At 45.9% G+C, this 12,601-nt stretch overlaps 1 protein-coding gene across 1 annotated transcript in view; it reads left to right on the top strand.

The window, feature by feature from the left end:
- LOC138953856 (cytoplasmic FMR1-interacting protein 1 homolog) overlaps window positions 1-12,601 on the top strand; it is a 42,764-nt gene that overhangs the window by 14,249 nt on the left and 15,914 nt on the right. Inside the window, exons 14-20 of the mRNA XM_070325813.1 lie at window positions 90-172; window positions 1,274-1,347; window positions 1,717-1,813; window positions 3,335-3,411; window positions 3,776-3,884; window positions 4,117-4,236; window positions 6,101-6,300. Coding sequence (XP_070181914.1) covers window positions 90-172; window positions 1,274-1,347; window positions 1,717-1,813; window positions 3,335-3,411; window positions 3,776-3,884; window positions 4,117-4,236; window positions 6,101-6,300 — 760 coding nt within the window. The remainder of the gene's footprint in view (window positions 1-89; window positions 173-1,273; window positions 1,348-1,716; window positions 1,814-3,334; window positions 3,412-3,775; window positions 3,885-4,116; window positions 4,237-6,100; window positions 6,301-12,601) is intronic.

The following is a 12,601-nucleotide window of genomic DNA, read 5'->3' as shown; positions in this document are numbered from 1 at the left end:
ATGAAAACCATAGCAAGAAGACAAATTAAGCAGATGCATATGAATACAATTCTGTAGTAGTCTACATTTGTCTTTTTTTGTTTTTCCAGGGTCACTATTCAACTGCTGCGACTTGTCTCAGTTGTGGTACAGGGAATTCTTCTTGGAAATGACGATGGGTTCTCGCATTCAGGTGAGATTCATTGGTCCTGTCTGTTTACTTGGTGATTTTGATATTACCACGATGAATTTATTCCCTTGTGTATGCTTCTTTGACTAGCAATTAAAAACACAGATGTTTGACCTAGTTTGCTTCTTTGATTAAAACATCAATTTGTTATCCTTGAGTGTTATTATCTGAACGATGAATGTTGGTAATCCGACAGTGTTTCTGTTCTCATTTAGAATTCTCAAAAGTACATGGTTTCATGAGGATGAAAGTTACTTGTTCATTCCAATATAAGATGTTTGGTGGCTTGTTGACAGACCAGCTTTTTTGTTGGTCCAAGGGGACCATATCGTCTTTTGTTTCATCTTTATGAGACAAATGGCGATATGCTCCCCGAGGACCAACAACAAAGTGCTGGTCTGACAACAAGCTACCAAACATCGTTTTTGTCATCATTTTGATTGTGCAACAAAATGAACAATAACCCACAGGGAGACGAATTTTTAGAATCCAACTCCGGGCCACAAAGCATCGTCACAGTAGCACGAGATAACACGTCAAACTTGTATGTGACAAACGTAGCTTGTTGACGCTTTTCTTCCAGTCTGAAAATGTACAGAGCTGCGATCATACCTGTGAATTCAGTGTTGAGCATATTTCTTTTCTTATAAGTGTTTATGACTTTTCGTTGTGGATTTTGCGATTACAGAGACAAGTTGCAAATTGACCATGAGTCGCCGCGGTAATTATCAACATTGATTGGGTCTTTGAGAGTGAATGCTTGCAATCGTTGTCCTCGGAAACACAACTCCAAAGCCACGATGGTTCCACACATCAAACAATCAGCCTGATTGGCTTTTACTTTGACAATCCACGTTTCACATGAAAGCTCAAACCCATTCACCACCTCGAGTTATTGCATGGAGAACATGAGATTTATTTACCAAGTGTTTGTGAATGAAAACTCGTGAAAATGATGATAATGCTTGTTATTCTCTCAGGTGCCAGGAGATTGGTTCCGTATAACTCTCGCTTTCTCCATTACGCATGTCGTATGCATTTAGAGCGCTTCCTTCCCTTTGGTTATTTGATCTCCATGGTTTCATGGTTCTGTGCTGCTTTTAGTTTCCCATTGAGATGTCCATGCCCTGGGTGCTAACAGACCACATTCTGGAGACCAGAGAACCGGCAATGATGGAGTAAGTTTTTGATTTAAAATGATTATGTAGTCATGCATTTTGTTTTAAATGTTTCACGATTGCTTCATTCTTTGCACCAAAGAATGTAAAAGCAAAGATGACAGGTAAGAAGTTAAGAGCAGGTGTTACAGCTTCAGAGTTGTTGCTATTTTACCTGGAGAGAGCTCAAATTTAGTAATGTGTCTTTTTTTATTTCTTTATTGCTTTGCTTAATTCTTTCTTTGTTTTTCTTCCTGTCTTTGTTCCTTTAAGTAAATTCTTTGTTTTTTGTTGTTGCTTTTTTTCTTACTTGTTTTCTTTATTATTTTCTCCTTTATATATATCTTTTTCTGTTCTCTCTTCCTTACCTGGTTCTTCCTCTGTTTGCAGGTATATCCTGTACCCCATGGACTTGTACAACGACAGCGCTCAGTACGCTCTCCACCGCTTCCGCAGACAGTTCCTGTATGACGAGATTGAAGCTGAGGTCAGTCCGCATTGTGTATACAGACCTGGGAACCCATATGATTGCACCTTATTTTGTACGCCATTTTGTCTAAAATATGATCAGTACGGTCGATTGAAAAAGAAATACGGCGAGAAAAATTCCTGGACTACTTTTCTTCACAAACGCATTCCTGTCTATTTACTGGGGCACTGCTTATTTTAATGATTAGAAATAACTTTATAACTCAGCATTTGATCAATGATTACAGCTTTTGTCATTAAACATTGAAAGAATCGATTGTTTTAAATGTATTGGTAAACTTAATTAACGGTGCAACGGACGCGTGCGAAACATGTTTTAATCATCGATGTTCAAATGTTGTGTGGGGTACACTCATTTTTCTGAAAATACGCTAAGTTTGTTTGAGAATAATCCAAGTATAAACAGGGGTTCCTTGGTCTGTGTATAGATATTTATTGACATGGAACTTTTTTTTTAAAGCTTTTTTATTTTGTCATCGTCTGAATCATCTCTTTCATGCATTGTGAAATCAGCTTCTGCAGAAGTTGATAAAGAATTCTTCAACAATTTAAGCCCTTCTTGTTTTTATATTTAGTCAAGTTTTGACTAAATATTTTAACATCGAGGGGGAATCGAAACGAGGGTCGTGGTGTATGTGCGTGTGTGTGTGCGTGCGTGCGTGTGTGTGTGTGTGTGTGTGTAGAGCGATTCAGACTAAACTACTGGACCGATCTTTATGAAATTTGACATGAGAGTTCCTGGGTATGAAATCCCCGAACGTTTTTTTCATTTTTTTGATAAATGTCTTTGATGACGTCATATCCGGCTTTTCGTGAAAGTTGAGGCGGCACTGTCACGCCCTCATTTTTCAACCAAATTGGTTGAAATTTTGGTCAAGTAATCTTCGACGAAGCCCGGGGTTCGGTATTGCATTTCAGCTTGGTGGCTTAAAAATTAATTAATGACTTTGGTCATTAAAAATCTGAAAATTGTAAAAAAAAATAAAAATTTATAAAACGATCCAAATTTACGTTTATCTTATTCTCCATCATTTGCTGATTCCAAAAACATATAAATATGTTATATTCGGATTAAAAACAAGCTCTGAAAATTAAATATATAAAAATTATTATCAAAATTAAATTGTCCAAATCAATTTAAAAACACTTTCATCTTATTCCTTGTCGGTTCCTGATTCCAAAAACATATAGATATGATATGTTTGGATTAAAAACACGCTCAGAAAGTTAAAACAAAGAGAGGTACAGAAAAGCGTGCTATCCTTCTTAGCGCAACTACTACCCCGCTCTTCTTGTCAATTTCACTGCCTTTGCCATGAGCGGTGGACTGACGATGCTACGAGTATACGGTCTTGCTGAAAAATGGCAGCTACTTGACTAAATATTGTATTTTCGCCTTACGCGACTTGTTATTTAATTCTGCAAAATTTAGTTATTATTATGTAAAACAGTCAGTATAAACTTTGAGTTTCAGGGGCTTGTCACAGCACTTCATGATTTGAGTCGAATCTTTTTTCAGGTCAACTTGTGCTTTGATCAGTTTGTCTACAAACTGAGCGACCAAATTCTGGTGTACTACAAGCATCTGGCTGGCAGGTGAGCGTCTGTCTGTCTGTCTGTCTGTCTCTATGCTCCTATGTTTTTTTCTACATGAACACATCATTGTTAGCTTTTAACATAGCTATGAATTATGCCTGTCTAAAATGAGAAATATAACTCTTGTTCATATTTTTCCACTTTGTTGATATCTGAATGTTTTAGGAAGCCCAAAAGCAATTTTATGGGTAAAAAGAAAGAAAGGTCAGTTTTAAGTTTAGAAGTCTTGATTTTAGTGGAGGGACACACACTTTGTTTTTGTAAAATGCACTTCAATTCATTTGGAAAGAAATGATGCCTATTATGTTGAAAGATTGCGAAAACAAAAGTGACAACGTTTGTGGAATTTCTTGATTCATTGCAGCATTCTTCTGGACAAACGTTACCGTGCAGAATTGATGAGTGCCGGTGAGAAGATTTCCTATCCGCCTCCAAATCGCTACAAGACTTTGCTCAAGCAGAGGCATGTTCAGGTCAGTCCCAGTATGATTTTGAAAGATCTATGTCAGTTTGGATCTGCTGCTGCTGCTGAGCATACCTGCGTTTCACACCCCTGGTGTACACAGGAGGTAACCCTGTCATCCAAAGGGCAAGATTATGTGTACCACTGTTTTCAGTCACCCCGCCATATAAGTAGCTGTACCACGTCTGTGGAGGAGGTTTGGATCCGTGACTAATCCTTTTTCTCTTTTTTTCACGGTGCAGTTACTGGGTCGTTCCATCGACCTCAACCGACTGATTGCCCAGCAGGTAACCACAGCTTTGAAGAACGCGCTGAACGTAGCAATTGGGCGCTTTGAGGCTGGCGATCTCACCGGTATAATGGTAAGCCTCTTTTCTTGGTGCAGTAAGTTCTCTACCCCGCTCTTGTCTCTCACATTCATTAACTCTTAGTCTCCTGTTACATGGGAAGTAACTCTGTCAGTTTTAGACTTTACAATAATCCAAGCAAAGTCACCAAAGCTAGTTTCCTCAATTTGTAAACACTCAAACCTTGCAGGAAGCCAGCAAATACAGAAACAGATATGCATCGTCAGTAGAATTGCGTATAGCGGGTGTTTGCAGGATCTGTAGATGGGTTCTTGAGCGGGCAACATCAGTTAGATCTGAGAGGCATATGCAGACCTGTTTACCAGTACGATTTGGGCGTATTTTGTACGCCAAATTATTATTGGTACGCAAATACGCGACACACGCACAAAATACGCATAAGAAAAATTTTAGAATACGTTTTCCGGTGTTGGTGTGCTGATTATGGGATGGTACAACTGATACCGGTTTTGGTCGAAGGGAGATAACCATGACAGCGAGTCTTCAGCTGTGGAAACCTTGTTCAGTTGTTGGCACGTGCGATCGTCTGGACAATCGTGGGAAAATGAAGCGGTAAAATGTGCCAGTTTCGGATGACTGTACCAAGTCTAAACAGCAGAAGCACCAGCTTTTCTTGGAGAAATATAAGAAAGAGCCAGGAATTGTGGAGTCTACTATGGGAAAAAGTCATGCACACTGCAAGTATTGTAAATCAGATTTCTCCGTTGCCCATGCTGGGAAATATGACATCGAACGACACTGCAGTTCCAAAACTCACAATGGACAAGGTTGCTGCAAAGAAATCCGCTGAAAGCTGCCAAGGAATTATGAAGTTCATTCCCGCAAAGCAAATCCTACCAGAAGAAAAGGCTGTAGTCCGTGCTGAAGCAATGTTTTCTGAGATGATTGTAAAAATGAACTTGCCACTGTCAACCGCAGATGTTATTTCACGAACTTCATCTTTTCATTATCAATCTGCTTGGAAGACACTGGTTATAATGTTATAAACTGACAGGTAAATAAAATTGTTTTATCCCTGTTGTATCGCAAGGAGTTAAATTCTGAAGATGTTCACAAGACATGCTATTAATTCTTACACAAACACGTTTGCACCCACGCGTACGTTTTCCCTAGCCCATATGGCTTTGCTTGCAAAGTACACTAACTTTTTGAAAAATACACTCAACTTTTTGAAAAAGTACTCTTGCCTCAGGTTTAGGGTAAACAGGTCTGCATATGGTTTTTACAGCTGATAGAATGCAGGGCCTAGCTCATCATGGAGAGACTCTGAGGGATCGCACAAAGAGATGACATCACTCTGCAACCGGGTTTACCTTCAGCCAGCTATCGTTCACATCTTTTGAAATATCTTACGGAGTCTCTTGCAGTTGCAGTCAAATGTCAAACAGAGATGCAGTGTTTCTCTATGTGGTACGGCCCCTTTTTTTGGTCCAGTTGTTGTAGCTAGCCCTAGGCCAGAGGTACTCCATGCATATGGCATCTGCTGTCTCAAATGAGTGAATTAATTTAAAATGACAAATGGCCAGCTGTAACATTTATTTCCATTTACCTCAACTTTCGGCCTGACAGGAACTGAATCAAACAATAAAAGCATGTAATTGATGTAATTATAAACCAAAATTCAAAGGGAGCGGAACCAGTCTTCTGGCACTTTAAACAATAAGAAGTACAGAATAAACAAGCAGCTTTCATCCTCAAAGGCTAGCTTACAAATACAATGCATGTTCATAGCTTAAATTTGGTATAAATTTAAGCGAGAGCTTGGGAGAACCAGCATCTTAGACAACAAAACCCATTGAACAAACAAGCTGCTTTCTTCCTTGAAACACTTTTACCACTCATCTATTCCTCATTTCAGGAACTGGAGGCACTGTTGGCGTGCAACCGCCTTACGCATCAGATGTTGGGAGAGCACCTGGAGTTGATGGACTTCAACGCCATGTTGCAAGAAGCCAACCACAGCGTCTCGGCTCCGTACGGCCGCATCACTCTCCACATCTTCTGGGAGCTCAACTATGATCTGCTGCCCAACTACTGCTACAACGGGTCCACTGACAGGTATAGTTGTCCAGTTTTTTCCGTTTTCTTCTTCTTCTTTTTCTTCTCCTCTTCTTCTTCGTTCATGGGCTGAAACCCCCATGGTTTTTATGTGTATGACCGTTTTTACCCTGTCATTTGTCTTCTTCTTCTGTTTCATTTATGGGCTGAACCTACACTTTTTTTTGTGCGTGTATGACCGTTTTTACCCTGCCATTTAGGCAGCCATAAGCGGTTTTTGGGGGATTGGTTTAAACAAAACTTTATTCAATTTTAATCATGGGGGATTCATGCTTAGTATTTTCATGTTTCTTTAACCCACCGAACTCCGACATGGATTTAATCACATATTCTTACTCCAATTCTTATGAATGCATTGACTTTAGTCCCACATGCTAGATGTCGAAAAACCTCTCAAATTACCTGACCTTGCTCGGTTACCCATAACACCCTGCGCACCACGTGAGCGCCAGCATCCGTAATAATCATTCTCGACTTTCGACAACACACGGTGGACGTGTCCGAATTTCGCTCTCACTTTTGGCCTTCACATGCCTGCTCGTCCTTGAGACTAGCCGGTTCTTGGGGGTCTACCTGTCCGCCTACCTTTTGGTGAGATCTTTCCTGTGTATGTTTGGTATAAATGTTGATAGCTTTGTGTTGAACACGCACGCAGAAGTTTTTTGTTCTGGGTGACTGTTTTTCGCCGGTCTTAAAATGGCCGACAACAAAGCTAATCTTGGCGCGAGACTGGAAGGTGACAAGGCTCTTAGCCTGGTTTAGAAAACTATACCTAAGAGTAGCCTAAGAACTTTGATTTGCCTATTATGCGGGTCGTAGATCCGTCAAACAGCACTTCTTTTTATGTTCCTATCCCTCCGAGGGCGGGTTCAGTTCTTTCACAGCTCGCTTCCCCTGTTGGGGTTAATCAGCCTTTAGGCTCCTTATAGACTTTTTGTTGGATCGTCGTCGGTGCGACTGATGGGGGGGGGGGGGGGGGGTGGCCGTGTGGCTATTCTTTCCCCTTTCTCTGAGTAAGAGGAATCAGTCAATGTCCTCCTTTTGGGGGGACTTAACGATGTTTTGGTCTGTATTTTCAGCTGTTTCAGGCACGATCGGCGGTTCCCGCCCTCCCGTTTGTCAGCTTCGCACTGTGGTCAAGTGCAAATGGCCTGTTCGGTTCAGCCCGTTTTTTGCCTCTGGTGGCTCTGGGCTGTTCTCGAGCACCCCTTCCTTTAGGAGGGGGGGCCTGCTCCCTGCCTGCGTTTAACCACTCTGATTACCGCCGGTACTTCACAGTGTGTTACGCAGCCCCCCGCCAATGGGGGGGGATAGGGGGGGCGCTCCTGCGTCGCACCGTCGCCTGGTGCAAACGGCCAGTTCGGTTCAGTCCTTTCTGCCACTGGTAGACTGGGTTGTTCGCGAGCACTCTCTCCTTTAGGAGAGGGGGCCAGCTCCCCGCCTGCTTTGGCCGCTCGGCTTGCTTTAAAACAGCACTGCTGGGTCGGTCATGCAGCCCCCTTACCGTGAGGAAGGGGGAGTGGGGGGGCACGGTAAGTCACGGCCAGGGCTTGTCCCACTCTGCCCTTTGCGGGCAGGGGGCCGTGTTAGCTTCCCACCCTTTCCCGCCCCCCGGGCGCGTTCGGGTGGCGGCTTTCCAGGCTACGTTACATACCCCTTCTCTGCTCCATTTGGGGCAGGGTGGGGGGGGGTATCAGTGGCCCACTCTTTCCCGCCCACCGGGCGGGATCGGGTGGGGGCTGGAGTAGCGTTCCACCCTTTCCCTCCCTCTGAGTTGGACGGGGTGGGCGCTGTTGGACTGTCTTCACAGTCTGTGCCTCAATTGTCCTGGCCCGACAATCGTTCGCCTCCCCTATCGGGGTGGGCGGGTGATGGGCTATAGGACTACGGCAGGTGGACGGAGGGGGGTCGGCCGTTGCTCGGTTCGTCTCTCTCCGTCGCTCTTACTGCTGTGACGAGCCACCCCCCTCCCCATCTGGGGCATGGAGTGGCTCAGGCCTTTCTACACAGCGGGGGTGCTATGTACGGCTTTCCAGGCTACGTTACATACTCCTTCTCTGCTCCTTTTGGGACAGGTGGCTGTGTTAGCTGCCCGCGCTTGTCGCGGGTCCACCCTTTCCCTCCCTCTGGGTTGGACGGGGTGGGCGCTGTTAGACTGTCTTCACAGTCTGTGCCTCTATGGTCCTGGCCTGACAACCGTTCTTCTCCTCTATCGAGGCCTTTCTACACAGCGGGGGTGCTATGTACGGCTTTCCAGGCTACGTTACATACTCCTTCTCTGCTCCATTTGGGACAGGTGGCTGTGTTAGCTGCCCGCGCTCGTCGCGGGTAGCGGTCGCGGAACAATGAGCTTGACTCTCTTTTGTTCTCGGCAGGGTGTCTCGCACAGTGGTCAGGGAACAATGAGCTTTGCTCCGTTTTGTTCTCTGCACGGGCTGTGCCGGCTGTCTACCTGGGACAGGCGGAGACAGAATATACTCTTTCTCTCCAGTCTCCCATTCTTTGTATTCACAATGGTCTGCGGGGACTCGGCTATAGTATCACCTGGCCAGTGGTCATTGTCCTTAGCCAGCATAGGTCACCCCCCCCCCCCCTCCTAGGGGTGGGTGAGTGATAGGGCTACTTGACTTTGGCAGGTGGACGAGCGAGGATCGGCCGTTTACGGCCGTTTCTCTGTTTCAGTCCTTGCCCCCTCTAGGGGTTGCGGCTGTGCTGGACCACCCCCCTCCCCACTTGGGGTGAGTTGTGGTTCAAACCAGGTAGTCTGGTTCTTAGCACTGGGATGCTTCTCTCGCACAGTGGGTGGGGTAAGATGCGCCGGGCCCGGCTTTATCTTGTTTCTCCACTCTATCTCCTTCTCGGCAGAGATCTGTGCCAGTTACCAACCCCTCTTCCCCCCACCTCTTGTTCAGGTGGGCGGTTTTGGGTTGGCAGTCAGAGACTGATCACGCTTTTCATCCACACTCTTGGCGGTGTTATCGGCAGGAGTATTTAGTGCGCGACCTCCCCGGTCTCCCCTCCTTTTGTGTTTTACACAACTGGTGGTTAGGTTCGGACTCCTTGTTGGAGGAGGGGGAGTGTATAGGGTTGCCTACTGGTTGTAGGCTTCCCATACATAGAGCGGCTGCTGTTGCAGTTTACTTTGTCCCGGATAGGTTGGGGGTGTCTCTCTTCCTTCCTCTTCCGGGATGGCTTTGGGTTTTCACAGGCTTTCTCGCAATTTGTTTCATTTGCTGAGTCTCCGGTGATTGCCTATCTCATGCCACACTTTTGGCTTGTTCCGCACCTTAGGATAGTGGTCTTCATCCTACACCTTTCCCGCTGCTTTATACGCAGGGGACTGCTGGCTTCGGGGTTTCAGGCTGCTTCGTCCTCACTTTTAGTGCGGAAGAAGATAGCAGGGGATTTTCAGGCTCAGGGTCTGATCCGCACTTTTTATTGCCAGGGGCTAGTTTCTGGCTTCGCTTACAGACCACAGGGAACATGGAGTTTTTATGATGTTACTCCTCCCTCTCCTCTCTGGAGGAGCTAGGATGGCATGGTTTGGAGTTTTCTGCTTTGGCTGAGACTCTCTTCTGTGCTTTCTTATAGGCAATCTTATCCTCCCTGAACGCTCTTTTGGGTTAGGGAGGATGCCTTGGATAAGGCTTTAGCCAGGCTGCTGGCAGCTTGGGCTAGGGTCGTCACTGAGCGGAGAAGTTTCTCGGTGACGTTTTAGGCCCACACTGTTTTTGCTTGGTGTGATCTCCTTCCTTTACAAGGGGTTTGATTTCATGCTGGTTGCAGGAAGCAAGGGTCAGGCTTTTTCGGGGGTTGTTAAGACCTACTCAATAGCTGGAATCTTTCCCTTCCTTCGTGGACCTCTGGCAGCGCATTTATGCGCTCCCGGTTACAAAGGGGTGTTTTGGTTCAGTGTCGCCTCCCTCTCTGCGGGAGGTGGGTCGGCATGGGCTAGAGCTTTCAGCTTTGGCTGAGATTTTCCTCGGTGCTCTCACATGAGCTTTCCTTCTGCGTTTCTGCACACAGGAAAGGGCTCGGTTTCTGGGGGTGTTGGTCTCTGGACTATCTCGGGGGCTGGTTGAGCTTTTTCAAGGTCAATCAGCTTGTCAGCTGCACTTTCTTTTGGTGTTGAACCAGGCTTTTTGCCTGGTGCTCTCAGTAACCAGGCAAAATTCCGAGCTGTCCTTATCCCAGGTTTTTTACCTGGGCATGCTGTTCGACTTTGTCTCTTGGAAGGTTTATTCTTCACACAAGAGAGTATAGGGAGGCTATAAGCTCTTTTCACTGCCAGACTGGCACGAGAGCAGGCCTCTGCGGGGTCTTTAGACCCGATCTTCGGTCGGACGGTATCGATAGCTATGCTGGCCCTCTAGTCTTTCCTCAAGTTTTTTGGGGGGTTCGGCCTCTCAGGTCTGGGACATGAGGGTCCTCCTCCAGAGTGGGTTCCTCCACTCGGGGAGGTGGCTGGAATCCTTTTGGATCGCTCAGGGGACTTTTTTCCCTAGCTCTGTTTCCCCCTGGACTTAGACCGCTTTATGGATGCGTTTTCGTCTAGATGGGGCCTGCACTGGCAATTGCAGTCTTGAGGCTGTGATGTAGACGCAAATCCTTGGGCTTCTCTTTTGCCTGAGTTTAGGAGCAGTGGCTCTTAGTCTACTAGCCTTTCCTTTTTTGCTATTTACAGGCATGGCCTGTTGCATTCGGGCAATTCTTCTGTTGCTTCTTATGTGAACTAGCTGGGGTGAGCAAGTTCTCGCTCCCTGTCAGACAGAGTATAGGGGATTCTGATTGAGTTTCACACTAAATCATTTTCTCAGGGGAATTTCTCCCCGGCCAGCTCTGCGATCTGGCCGACTCGCTCAACAGGTCCTTTCAGGGCTTGCACAGGGGTTGGCCCATCTGCTGACGGGTCTGGAGGCGTGCTGTTTGTGTTTTAGATCATGGGTTCTGACTCTGGTCTTTGGGAACGAAGCATATGTTTCCTCCACTTTATCTGTGTATGCTCCTTGTTTGGCCTCCTTGGCCAATTGGGGATTTAGAGCGGGGGTGCAACTCCTTAGCGCCCCTCTCTCAAGCCAGGTGGTTTTTCACCTCTGTTTCAGTTTTTGGCTTTGGGCAGCTGGGCCTCTTCTTTGAGGTTCCGGCTTCTCGGCTATCTCAGCTGTTTTGAAACAAATAGGCCTCTCTTCTGTTGCTCATGGCGCTCTTATCGGCATGATCAAGGGACCTTGTTTTACGAGGTTTAGAGGCTCCCCCTTGTTTAGCGCGTGGGACTTTGTTCTACTTACTCTGGGCCTCAGCCCTATAGGGCAGTGAGGCGCATGCGTTTTTGGGGTTTGCCAGAGGATGTAGCCTTAGGGCTTTTGGTTCCGTTTGTTCACGGTTTTTGGCCAGGTTTTGGGGTTTCAGAAACCTGGTCAATATCCTCTGGTGTTTGATTCCCTCCTCTTGGGAGGATTATCGCTCCGGGAGATTCGGATTTTCTAACTGTCTGGTTGGACTTTTTTAATCCCTTTTTTGACGTTACTGTCTTTTGGAACCACGAGCTTTAGCTCAGGTTCTTATTTCTTTACAATGGAGCGAAAGAGACGGCTTTTATTTGTCTCTCTCTAGGGGCTCTGCTACATTCATAGGACAGTCCTATGAGTGGTACGTTCCGAACAGGGGGGGGGGGGGGGCGTTCAGTCCTCCCTCTATTCCTTTTCAGGCGTTCGGGAGTCTGGTGTTCTTCTCTGGCTGGTGGTGTTCCTCTCGCCTATGCGAGGTTTGCCAACAGCTCGGGTACAGATTTTGTGCTTCTTTTATTGCCGTGTTGCGTTCTGGTCGCCTAGGCGAAGCTTTGCAAACGGCTTACTGGAGATCAGATGATGTGTTCATCGGTTTCTATCTTCGGGATATCTCCTGCACGCGGCTAGATGGCTCCAGTTCATTGCTGGTTTTAGTTGCTGCAGGGCAGGTTCTTTCAAGGACATAAGTAGGTTCCCTCCACCTTTAGGAGGAATCTGCATTCATAAGAATTGGAGTAAGAATATGTGATTAAATCGAAAATTTTTAATTAAATTTTGATTTAATATAATATACTTACCCAATTCTTATAGTTAATACCCTCCCATCCGTCCCCGCTGGATTATGTCCTTGGGGGTTTGTTTGACTAATAGTCTCGAATGATTATTACGGATGCTGGCGCTCACGTGGTGCGCAGGGTGTTATGGGTAACCGAGCAAGGTCAGGCCATAGCAACGGCTATGGCGTCGCTTTTAGCTTGGTTACCACCCTACTAAGGGCAGGTAATTTGAGAGGT

This window comes from Littorina saxatilis, linkage group LG17 (genome assembly GCF_037325665.1).
Source record: "Littorina saxatilis isolate snail1 linkage group LG17, US_GU_Lsax_2.0, whole genome shotgun sequence".
Classification (NCBI taxonomy): domain Eukaryota; kingdom Metazoa; phylum Mollusca; class Gastropoda; order Littorinimorpha; family Littorinidae; genus Littorina; species Littorina saxatilis.
Note: the sequence above shows the minus strand (reverse complement) of the source record. Positions and strands in the feature narration are given on the sequence as shown.